The sequence below is a fragment of the Protopterus annectens genome, chromosome 1.part1 (assembly GCF_019279795.1).
Source record: "Protopterus annectens isolate FY-2018-M chromosome 1.part1, PAN1.0, whole genome shotgun sequence".
NCBI classification, from domain to species: Eukaryota; Metazoa; Chordata; order Ceratodontiformes; family Protopteridae; genus Protopterus; species Protopterus annectens.
Window position 1 is genome coordinate 485039180 of NC_056726.1, and position 13190 is coordinate 485052369.

Below are 13190 nucleotides of genomic sequence, written 5' to 3' on the forward strand. Positions count from 1 at the left end.
CTCTGGGATTCTACCCATATGTCAGGACTGCAGCAATGGGAGACGAAGAACATAGTACAGTTTTGTACCTACCATAAATGTAGATGTTCGAGGATCTCCATTGCTGCAGTCCAATTTTCCCTCCCTCCTTCCCCCTTTTTCTTTTTAGGTTAGGGTTTGGGTGGTGATTTTTGCATTCTGACGTCTGAGGCAAGAAAGACTGAGGTTATAGCGTTGGTCATGCGCATTTGTACTGACACGTACTGTCGTCAGTCTCGGGCGCCGATGACCGACGCCGGTTCTAGCCCTTTGGTATTCGGGCCGATGGTGGACAGCGGAATACCCCTATGTCAGGACTGCAGCAATGGAGATCCTCAAACATCTACATTTATGGTAGGTACAAAACTGTACTAAAGGAGTGATGAACTCATAGCTCTCAACCAATCAGGGACAGATCTCAACAGAATCAGATCCACATCAAGAAATAATCATATACACTTAAAATATTAGTACTATTAACACACTCGTATTCTGTTAATGTTTCAAGTTAATGTGTGTTCTGATCTGGGACTTGAAACATCTTTATGTGTTGCCTTTTTCAGACAATATTTTGTTTTACAGGCGATATATAGATGATTTGATTTTTCTTTGGAAGGGTGATTATGGCACTTTTTTTATCTTTTGTTGAACATCTCAATCATAGTATCACCTTTTTGAAGTTTACCATGGGTAGTTTTGGGGAGTCTATAGATTTTTTGGATTTACATCTTACTTTTGACACTACCTCCTTGAGATTCAAGAGTCAGATATTTAGAAAAAACACCTTTGCGAATCAATATTTACACAAAGAAAGTCTGCATCCTGTTCATATGAAGAGTGGAGTTGTTAAGGGTCGGTTTATACGTCTTAGTAGATTGACCACAGAACACTCAGTCTTTTCAAATGAGGTAGATAAGTTGTTACAGTTTTTTTTTTCAGGAGAGAGGTTATGATTTGATTTGGCTCAAAAAGATAGTTCAGGAAGTATTGAAACTTAGAGTCACCTCTGCTTGTCCCATTTTGGATAACAGTGTCACTTCTAGGGTAGTGTCCCCCAGTGTTCAAAACAAAGGCTTTTCAACTTTTTCTTTAGCCTTTGCCATTCCAATAAGTAATGAGATGGGTCACATAATACAGATTTTATTGGATCATTGGAAAGTAATAATGGGAAACACAGAACTTGTTAAGATTCTGGGTGATAGACCTTGTTTTTCTTACAAGAAGATCACTAGTATTAAACAAATTATAGAGTGCAAGAACAATCAAGTGACTATGAGCTCTGTGATCTGTTCTGTAGGGAGTTTTTCTTGTGGTACATGCAAACATTGTAGGTACACGAGTAATGTGTCTAGCACAGAATTTAAACATCTGGGAAGAAAGTTTTCGGCTAGGGGTCGTTAACACTTGAAACACTACTAATGTTGTATATTGTGCCACATGTGACACATGCTAGCAGTTCTATGTTGGCAAAACTATTAGAGCATTAAACAAGAGGATTTATGAGCACTGTTTAGCCATAAGAAAAAAAGATGGAAATAATGCTTTGGCAGTTCATGCTACAGAATATGTACTCTAAGAAATTCTCTTTTTTTGTTTTGGAAAGAGTAAACACAGATTTGTTTTCTGGTGACTACAAGACTTATTTAGAGTGCAGAGAAAGCTTGTAGCAAATACTTTTGATAGCTGATGGACCTCCTGGCCTTAACGGTACTGTCAACATGAAATGTTTTTTGCAGATGGCCAGAAATAGATAAGTTCATCAGGTTGATTCATTATTACCATTAACATTTTATTAAATTACACTACAGTGTAGTTATAATTATTTAGATTTTACAATACATACATACACATTTTTACAAAGCATAGTATTTTATTTTTTATTTTATTTATGCATATTCATATTGTAATTATTACAGTGGATTTTCTGTATTTGTATTTATCATATTTAAGATTTACACAGGAAGACTTCTTAAAGATTTCTCAAAGAAAGTCGTGTGACTTAATTTGTAACCATTTATAAGGGATTTTGAATGAAAGAGATTTTGTTCTGATGAAGCTCATGTGAATTAAAGTGAGTGAAAGCGCTTAACTATATTACATTTGCAGCCGTGTTTAAATGTATGTTTATGTCAGTATTCTGCAACTTTGGATTGCTGAACTGTGAAATAGGGTGCAAAAGTACACAGATCGTAATATATGTATAGCGGACATGTTTTCTCTTACTTTTCCACAGGTGAATGGCTGCATTAAAACCCTTGGCTTAATCTAATAAGTTTTAATTGGAAACAGGTAAATAAGCGAACACTGTATATAATGAAAAGTCTTCCTTTAGGAATAAACATTTCAGCTTGTCTTTGGAAGCCTGCAGCTGAGGACTACATTTTTTTCTCCTAGGCTTCCAAGGAGACAAGCAGATACCAGGGCAATAAATAGCCAGTGCATTGGTTTATTCAAGGCTAAAAGTTAATGCTTTCAGAAAACATGCAAGTTGTTTTTCTTTTTACATCTGGGAGGGGAAGAAGGATAAAAAAACAAACAAACATCAATTAGTGTAAGTGTAAGTACAGGCAATAACATGCATCTTAATATGGATAATCTCAGTTTTAGGTCCATTAAGGCCTGTGTTTGCAGCAGTCTATTTGGGATAACAGTTAAAATTAGGAGGAATAAACACCATTTGAAAATGTACATAGTTTTGTGAGTTTGTTCATAGGATGATACTAGGCTATTGGCCCGGAGACCCTTATAACCCTAGCCAAGAATTCCACCCATGTTCCCTCAAAGTCACCACCTGTTTCCCCTGTCCAGCAGGGACACAGTTGGGATCCCAGGGGTATATTTTCTATTTCCCATCCAGTCGTCCAGGTTCCTCTTAAAGAGGGCTAGAGAGGTATTCTGCTTGACAGGGAGAGGGAGTCTATTCCACAGACAGGGGAGTCTTTGGGACACAAATCTATCCCGCCAACAAATCCTATTAATGTCACAGACCAGGTTAAGGCCTTGCGTGTGGGTTGCATGAGTGGTGTTTGTCTTACAGATATGCAGCACCTCCATCAAGGATGGGTCTGAGATGGCCTTGTATTACAGACACAGGTCACCTCTGAGCAGTCTGTATGAAACTAAGTAGAGGGACAGGACTTTTTGCCTATCTGCATAGGGTGGGTGAGACCCTGGATTTTCCTGGTCAGGAACCTCTGTGGTCTCTCCAACTGCTACATGTGCTTGGCAAGATACATGCCAAAGGGGGCACTGTACTCGATAATGGGTCTGACAAGGGAGGAGTACAGGGATGTTATGACCTCTTTCTTCCTGGATGAAATACCCTTATTTATGAGGTGGGCCATGTGGAAAGCCTTCTGTACAACGGAGGCAACATGGTGGTCAAAAGTCAGGTTGCTATCAACCTGGGTGCCCAAGTCACTCACAACTGATTGCATACTTAGTACATTGTTATTAATGTGATAATTAGTTGGGATGACATTTTCCCCAAAGGGGATAATGATGCATTTCTTGGCATTCAGTTTGAGGCCATGCTTCTGGCGCTAGTCATTAGTTTGGGTAAGGCCCTCTTGGAGGATGCTCACATCACTAGGGGAATTTAAGGCAGCGCCAACCTAGTAGTCATCTGCAAAAATGGTCAGCCACAGACCAATGGTTTTGGATTGCACCTTAGAAAAGTATATCCCACACAGTTTGAGTCTCCAAGACCAATCTTTGGAGTACACCGCTCGTTACGGGTCTACTATTAGAGGTGGCTTCCCCTACTTTGACTGAGTGGGTTCTATCAGTGAGCCAGTTAGATACCAACCTGGTAACATACGGGTTGATACCTAGCTGGGAGAGTTTATCTGTTATGGGAGGGTGTGTTTTTTTGTTTAGTTTTCATCAAAACTAAAAGTCTTGTAAAATGTGACATAGCTGACATAGGTTTCAATGTTCTTGAAAAGAAAAAAAAAACGTATAAAGGATTAACCTGCCAAACATTAGTGGGTGTATGCATCACAAAAGCTGGAATTGGAGATTTTAAAAAGCTGTCATATATAACAGGTGGGAACAATTACTTTTTATCGTAATGTAGACACTTTCCATATTATCTTAGAATGTGAATGGTCTTGAAGGTGTAGAGAAAAAAGAAAGAATATTTAATTATATTAAAAAATGCAGTGTGCAAACAGCAATGCTATGAGACACATTTGGAAAGAAATGAACATGTGAATTTGATAAAAAAGGACTTCAGGGTGGATATTCAGCAGAATACCAAGGACAACAGATGAGTACTTATATCAACTCCTAGAGGGGCTCCAATAGTGATAGCAAAGAAAAAAAATATAACAATGGCAGATTTGTGGTAGTAGGAGACTACTGGCAAGGGATGGGGACTATTCTGGCATGCATTTATATTCCAACTAAAACTGCTATTATGGAGTTTAAAAAATTGGGAGAAATAATCAGTTCTCAGCAGGGAATATTACTTATAGGTGCAGACAAGAATTTGATCTGCAACTATGAGGGTGTATCTGGGGGGCCTAGAAGGAAAATATAACAAAACAGGATAGGTTTCTGAAGAAATTTATAAAAATATTTTGTGAATTCAGTGGTAGGAATTCAGAAAATTTACATAATTATTCCACAAGGTACAATAACTGGGCTAGACTAGACAGAAATTATACTTCCCAGGAACATGTGCATTTAATTGAAAACTCTGACACATATCCAGTAACAATTTCAGATCATGCACCAATAATTACTAAGATAAAATTGCAGGGTAATGAAGTAAAAGATGAGACAGTAGCACTTCCCCACCAACCTGTTAAAATGACAAGAATTTAAGGAAAGGGTAGTGGAAATTATTCGGGAGTTAAGGAAGATAGAAAGTACTCAGACATTATAGCTAGTGAGTGGGATAAAATTAAAGGATTTTTAAAAGAGTACAAATAAAAGAAAAAGAAATATGGTTAAGAAATAATGAGAATTATTTAGAGGGGCTAACAAAGGTTAAAGTATTACAGAATAAGGGGAATCTGACAGAACAAAACAAGCACAACTGCAGAGTGCTAAAGAGAAAATAAGGGAGTACCTGGATAATATGTACGAGTTTAGAAAGCTGTTAAGCAACTGTGTTTTTTTTCTGATAACTCCAAAGCACAACAACTTAGGCAACAGAAAGTAGAAAGGGTTGTTGCCAACCTTATGGAAACTAGAACAGGAAAAATAACCAGAGAACCTGTAGGGGTATTAAGAGATAATTCTGAAATTTTATGAAAACCTATGTAAAGCAGAGAAGTGGGGAAATCAAGAAAAAGTACAAATGGAAGTATTTATGGAAGGCATAAATATGATGAGGTTACTCAATTAATGGTTAAGAAAGGAGGGGTGCGATAACAATGGTGATGCAATCTAATCAACCTATCTGCAAGAAAGTCTCCTGGAATAGATTGTGTTCTGGTGGGAGTTTGGAATCTAGGAGGGAAGAGAGTGATAATGATCTGGAAGGATTTGTTTAACAGCATTTTAAAGGAGGGGAAGCACCAATATCCTGGAAAAATGCTGTGGTGGCTATAATATCCAAAGACAGTAAAATTCCATCAGATCCAGCTTCATATATGCCCATTTAAATTTTAAACCATGAATATAAAATGTTCACGTCTATAATGGCTACAAGAATGTCAGTGGTGTTGCCAAAATTGATATATATGGATCAATATGGTCTTGTGGAGGGGAGGCAAACATTTGATAACATTAATAGAAAAATGATGACCCAGAGGAAAGCAGAAAGTAAGAAAATACTGCTGTTGTATGTATGTGGGTGCTGATGTAGAAACAGCATTCAGAGTGAGCTGGGGTTTTATGAACATGGCAGTGGAAGCATATTCATTTCCTGATACAATAATAAGGTTATTTAGGAGGATATGTGATGGACTGGCTGCAAAAAATAAAGTGGGAGGTTTCCTCTCTGATAATTTGTTTAGGTTCATAGGTTCATACTAGGCTATCTGCCCGAGGGCATTTACAAGCCTAGCCCATAGTTTTGTGGCTTACGCCACCCCTTTAGTATGGGGAACTATACCCATTATTTTGCTGTGCCTCTGTCGAGCAGTGACACTGAGGTAATCCCTGGGGTATATCTGCGATCTCCCATCCATTGGTCAAGATTTCTCTTGAACAAGGCCAGCGAGGTGCTCTGCCTCACATATACCGGGATTTTGTTCCACAGCATAGGGAGTCTATGGGTAATGAATCTATCCCTCCAGCACGTCCTATTAATAGCCGTGTCGAGGTTTAAGTCTCCCACCCTTGTGGCTCTGACGGATCTAGATTTTTTGAGGTGAAGCTTATTCATCAAATCTGGGTTTGACACGGCCTTGTATGTTAGGCAAAGGTCACCTCTGAGCAAGTGGTAAGCGACTGAATAGAGCTGGAGTTCTTTCAGTCGGGCAGCATAGGACAGATGTTTGAGACCCTTTATCCTTTTGGTGAGGAACTTTTGTGGCCTCTCCAGCTGCTGCAAGTGTCGGGTCAGATACATTCCGAATGGGGCATTGTACTCAATCATTGGTCTGATGAGTGATGAGTATAGGGAGACTATGACCTCCCTTGATCTAGATGAGAATCCCTTCATGATAAGGTGGGCAATGTAGAAGGTCTTCCTAACTACTTTAGCTACATGGGTGTCGAATGACAGACTACTATCAACCTGGGTCCCCAGGTCCCTGATAACTTCTTCTGTGCTCAGTGGATTGCCACCTATTTGGTAGCTAGGGGTAACCTTGTTTTTCCCGAAGGGTATGACTATGCATTTTTGGCATTTAACTTTAGGCCATGGCTCTGGCACCAGTTATCCGTTTCTGTGAGACCCTTCTGAAGGATATCTGTGTCAGATGTGTTTTCTACTATGGCGCCCAGTTTGCAGTCATCTGCAAACTTTGTCAGCCATAACCCTCCTGTGTTTGCTTGTACTTCGGAAAAGTAGATGCCAATCAAGTGTGGGCCCAGGACTGAGCCCTGTGGTACACCACTTGTGACAGGCTTTGAGTCTGACATGGCGCCAGCAACTCTGACCCTGTGGGTTCTGTCACTCAGCCAGTTTGCAACCCATCTTGTGATGTATGGGTTAACATTTAAGCTGATGAGCTTTTCAATGATACCCGAGTGGGGTATTGTATCAAGCCTTCGCCAGATCGAGGTAGGCTGTGCGGACTGCCTTTCCCTGATCAAAGGCTTTGGTGACTGTTTGGAAAAAGTCAACCAAGTTTAGAAGGCATGATCTGCCTTTGACAAAGCGAAACTGGGATGGATCGAAAGTCTGCAAACTCCCTATGTCTTTATTTATGAGGTCCATTATGATCCTCTCCATGGCTTTGCAGATAAGGCTTGTCAAGCTAATGGGCGGTAATTTCCAGGGTCGGTGGAGGCACCGCCTTTGTGAAGTGGGACCACAGTTGCAGTGCGCCACTCCTGGAGTGCGTATCCAGTGGTAAGACTATGATTAAACAGCTGTCCTAGCTGTGGGTTTAGTTCCTCGTTGAGTTCGTGGAGCACACAGCCGGGGACACCATCAGGTCCCATGCATGCTGTTTTTTGCTTTGGAGAGAGCAGTTCTCACTTGGGCGTTGGAGATGTTTGGGGGCTGCAATCGCTTGGTATAGATATCTCTCCTTTTGGGGGAGGGGAGAAATTTGCACTGAACCTGTCAGCCAGTATGTTGGCAATGTCTGTAGGATCAGTAATCTTCACATCATTTTGAATTAGTTCTGAGCATATCTGGGAGTTTCCTCCCAGGTTTCTAACATAGCTAAAGAAGGCCTTATGATTGTCTTTGAGTCTTTAGCTATTTTTCTCTCAAAATTTGCTTTGGATGATTTTATGAGAGCTCTTAGTTTTTACTTATAGTGATCAAGGGTGTCTTACCTTTTAAGGATTTTGCTCTATCTTGTAGTAGCTTCCTCCTTTTGTTGTAGAGTTTGTTTATGGCTGGGGTCCACCAGACTGGGCGCTTGCCTTTGGTACAACGGGTCTTTGTTTTGCTTGGGACTGCCTTATCCATGCAGTCCTGCAGGTGCTGGTAGAAGGCATTTGTAAGTGATTCAGCGGCTTGAGTACTGTTTTCCGGCTCGGGGCCTTAAAGGAGACCACACTAGTCTTTAGAAGTGTGAAGTCAGCTTTCAGAAGTTCTTTACTGTGGTCTTTTTATTTCAGGTGGGGTGGGATGAGGACCTCCAGCGAGATTAGTTTGTGATCTGATCTCACCAGTGAGGGGTATACTTCCGGTGTTGAACATTGTGCTCCCATGTTCGTGATGATGAGATCAAGTATGTTTTCTCCTCTTGTGGGGATGGTGACTAGTTGTTCCATGGCATTTGAGTTTATGAATTCCAGGAACTTTTGGGCTAGGGTGTTTGGGCTTGAGTAGTGTTCCCAGTCTATATTAGGGTAATTGAAGTCACCTAGTATGATGGTGTTTGGTGATACATTTATCCCCTCTAGTGTTTTCAGGAAGGCCATGTGAGGTTCCTGAGTTTGTGAGGGTGGCCTGTAACATGCTACAATTTGCAGAGCAGTCTTGCCTATGGTTAATTGCACCTGGATGGTCTCCGATGCATCGTGCGTTGCCACCAGTCTTGAGGTGTGGGTGTCCTTGATGAATATGGATACCCCCTCCTTTCTTGGTATTGTCCGGATTTTGGGGCCAGAGCATGATATGAGGTAAAACCTGATAGTGCTGGGGTGCTCTCAGGAGCCTTGAACCAGGTTTCTGTCACAGCACAGACATCGATGTTCTCCATACTGAGAAGGGCCTCGAGTGTGTGCATTTTGAGATTTAGACTTCTGGCATTGAGCAGCATTACCCTTAGTTTTTTTCCTTTTTTGTGTTTTAGGGTGGTAGGTTTAGAATTTGAGCCTTGCCTAAAAAAGGCACTATGGGGGTGGCAAGAGCCTTTGCCAATATCCGGAATCCCAGGGGTGACAGGTGCAAGCCGTCCCTTGCGAAGCAGCGTGGCTTGTCCAGCATGTCATCCCAGGCAGACAGACATTGGATCCCCTTTGAATGACACCAGAGTTTAAGCCAACAGATGAGCCAGGAAGGGCTGTCCTCTTTCCCCTTTGTTATCTGCATTATATTTAGAACCATTGGCAAAGAAAATAAGGCAGTCAGAAATTCAAAGACATAATTGGTATGGTAATTACGAAAAGTTGGAATTACTTGTAGATGATAGCATTTTGTACTTGAGAGAACCAGAAAAGGGCATCATGGTGTTGTGGAACATTCTGAGACAGTTTTTTTTTTTTTTTTTTGAGGGGGGGGGGTATAAAGTTAATGAGATAACAGATGTTGTAACTACGTACCCACACATGAACTGGTTCAGCAACACCCATATTTATGGGGACATAATAAAATTAAGTATCTAGGACTATGGGTCAAAAGACATCATTTAAGGCAGCTAAGGACATTTGGGAAGAGACTAAACAAAAGATTGTACAAAAACTGAGAATCTGGAATCTCTTGTCTAATGGATATGTACAGCAAGATTCAAGCAGTAAAAATGCTTTTAGTCCCTTTAGGTTTATGCACAGGTCAGGTATACTTTTATTAAAAAGAGGAGGTTGTGGATGGTAATTAAAAAAAGAGTTGAAGGATTTTATCTGGGAGGGGAAGAGGGCAAGAGTCAAGTGGGATAAGTTAAACCTTCAAATCAAAAAAGGAGGTTTAAGATTACCTGACTTGAACTAAGCCAACATGGGAATGGAAACAAGAGATTTTGTCGATGAGGATGGCTACAATTAGGGGTACACAGAATAGGCAAAAAGAGGGGTAGGATTTACTAAAGGAAGCTGCCAAAGGAACCAAGGTATTGGGAACAAATAATTAGAAAGGAAACTGTAATAGAGTGGGAAGAGGCCCAGAAGACATTTGGACTGCAGGGTAGAGATAGCCTCCCTATCAGGGACTGACAGAGTATAAACAAAGGGAAAGAGATATGGGGAATCCTAAATGAAATAACTGCACTGGTTGAGTTTTTAGTTATATCTAGATCATAAGCTGCTGTTACAACATAGGGCATATTTAGTAGGGCATATAAAATATTGCATAATACCTATAGGAATCAATCAGAGGCGGTCAGCAACGTTTGGGGAGAGAGATTAGATAAGCAATTCACAAAGAAACAATGTGAGGAGATATGTATGGCTCCCAAATATGCAAGAAAATCTAGAAGACTTAGGATTTTTGCATGGGGGTGTTTGCATAAGTCCTTTTATACCCCAAACAGATTCCAAAGATATCTGTTCTCAGGCAGATGACATGTTGGAAGTGTAGTGGGAAAGAAAGGAGTAACTGGGGTATATGTTCATAGGTAGGTACTAGGTTATCGGCCCAAGGGCCTAAGTAAGCCTAGTCAACAAGGTTCCCTGGCTTACTCCACCCAGGAAAGTTATTTTCCTGTGCCACTGTCGAGCAGAGCCACAGAAGTGATCCCCCAGGTGTATTTCCTATTTCCCATCCACTCATCAAGATTTTTCTTGAAGAGTGCTAATGAGGAACTTTGCTTGACATAGATGGGTCGCTTGTTCCATAGATGGGTCGCTTGTTCCAGAGTATGGGGCAGTCTCTGGGACAGAAATCTATCCCTCCAGCATGTCCTGTTTATTGTGGTGACAAGGTTTAGGTCCCAAGGGTGTGTAGCTCAGAGTAATTGGGATTTCTTTAGATGTAGCATGTACAACAGCTCTGTGTTTGACATAGCTTTATATGTTCGGCAGAGATCACCTCGGAGTAGGTGATATGCTACGGAGTAAAGCTGGAGTTTTTTTGAGACGTCAGTGTAGGGCATCTGTTTGAGGCCAGTAATCCTCTTTGTGAGGTACTTCTGTGGCCTTTCCAGCTGCTGCAGAGGTCTTGTGAGGTACATTCCAAAAGGGGCGCTGTACTCTATAATGGGTCTAATGAGTGTCGAGTAGAGGGGAACAAGGACCTCTTTTTTCCTGGATGAGAACCCTTTTGTGATGAGCTGTGCCACGTAGTAGGACTTCCTGACTACTGTGGCGATGTGAGGTACAAGATTAATGTATGTATATGGGATGGTTCCTTTTTTCCATTCTGTCCAGGATTGATGTCTTATTTTTTACTAGTTGTTTGTAAAGAGGAGTAAGCCAGACAGAGTATCTGCTTTGAACTGTTGTTGTTTCGACAAAAAATAGTTTATCCTGAATGAGTAACAGAAGGTTGTAGAAAGTGAAGATAGAAGAAACTGAGAGAAGGAATTTTATTCCAATTCTTGTTGTTCTGTAGAGAGAATGTATGTTTAGGACAATCAGGGATTACTCTGGATATCAAAATGGAGAAAGTTGTAGAATGTGAAGATGGAAAAAACTGACAGAAAGACTTCAAGTCCAGTTGCTGTAGTTCTGCAAAAACAGCATATGCAGAATGAGGGATTACTCTGGTTGTCAAAATAACAGGTTTAGGTTTACATCATTTAAATGACCAGACAGAGTTTGGGGCAGTGGTCATTTACAGAATTATGGAGCATATGCAGCTCATTCAATTTATCTGATATAATGGTTACAACCACATCAATGGTAGTCAATTCTTCCTTTAAAAACTATAAGGTGGTCAAAGAACAGCGGTGTGGTTGATGAAGAAGTGATATGTGAAAAAGATGGCAATAACAAATTGTTGTATATCAGTAGAGCAGTCCAGTTTACATAGTGAAGAGGCATATTCTGGACATCCTTGTCCTGCACACATCTCTACATGTATAACAGCACGACTGGATGAACTAGCTCAATAAATCCATATGTGCAGTGATGAAAAAAGATTCAATATCATGGAAATCGTGTAGGGTAATGAATAAAAGATAAAGTAGTACTGCAGTCTCTTACAACAAACTTTGAAACAAAAATACTAGTGCATTAAACAAATACATACTTGCACCACTTTCTCAAAAACATACTACTACCACCACATAAGTAAGAACAGCGTGTAAAAAGCAAAGTACCTTTATCCTGTGAACTTTCACAGGAATCTTTCAGTTTATCTGACACATCAACTGCTCTTTTCAACAAATAGGTGGCTCGTTTGCGGGAGATGCTGTCTTCGTGCGTAATCCCCAACTGTACAATTTTCCAGAAATCATTATAAAATCGCAGGTCAATTACAACTTCTGTATCTCTATCTACTGTAGGAAAGAAATAGTCCGCTAAACTGCACAAACACAGCAAAATACGAGTAATAGTAGTTGAGTTCAAGCCTGCTGACAGCCAGTTTTGTAATTCTTTCCAAAGCTTATGAATCACACATGAAGCATAGGATTGATTTTGCATAAGCGAAGGCAGGAGCCTTGCTACAACAGCTGTAACATATTTGTCAAGTTCTCCTTTGATTATTCCCATTACAGCAGCAATAACCTGATCCAAAATATCTGGATGTCTTGTTAGAGAAATTAGTGAGGACATGCACCTAAACACTTCGATTGCCGTGTCCACTTCTAAACAGTCACCTAAAACTTTTCTGCCTTCATCGATGCTACCGTCACTACGCATGCTAGATAAAACAGCATACAAGACTTGCTGGATCGTATCCTCTTTTCCACAGATTTCGAGACAGCAACTCAGCAATTTTCCAACAGTCCGTGCCAACCCAACCCTGCTATTCAGTGCCGTCCCAGAAGCACCTAATCTTCTTAATAAAGGTAGACAGCGGGAACAAGCAATATACCGGACCTTCTCCCGTAACCGGGTCTTAGCAACACAGTCATCCCCTCCGCCAACAGACTGTACCTCTCCTGCTAAGCGTTGTACTATTAACTGCAAGGTTTCCACTCGATCGACCTCGGGGAATAATTCATCATCCTGCCAGCAAACTTCATCTAGCAAGGCACACCGATCCTTGCAGTTAGCTAACAACACGTCCAACAGCAGACCGGTCTCCATCACTTTTACTGATACAAAACAACCGCCGGCAAGGCGACCACGTGGCTTTAATTGTGTCCCAGTCAACATAGTCCGTCTAAGCACAGGCAATAGCTACTGAAAAGTCCCATAGTAGAAGGAAACATTTTTTCTTTGCTTTTGTGTAGGTAGCATCACCTGCTTGTAAGCGAAATCTCTGCCAAATGTATGTGTTAATGGAAGAAAGCACAGTTGTATTTTGCCAGTTTGCGTTTGACAAATAG

The 13190-nt window shown here is 40.8% G+C and overlaps 1 protein-coding gene across 1 annotated transcript in view; it reads right to left on the minus strand.

Moving 5' to 3' along the window:
• Positions 1-12951, minus strand: part of TARBP1 (TAR (HIV-1) RNA binding protein 1) — a 2802917-nt gene extending 2789966 nt beyond the window's left edge. Inside the window, exon 1 of the mRNA XM_044087106.1 lies at positions 12015-12951. Within this exon, the coding sequence (XP_043943041.1) occupies positions 12015-12948 (934 nt within the window). The 5' untranslated portion in view covers positions 12949-12951. The remainder of the gene's footprint in view (positions 1-12014) is intronic.
• Between the last annotated feature and the right edge of the window lie 239 nt (positions 12952-13190).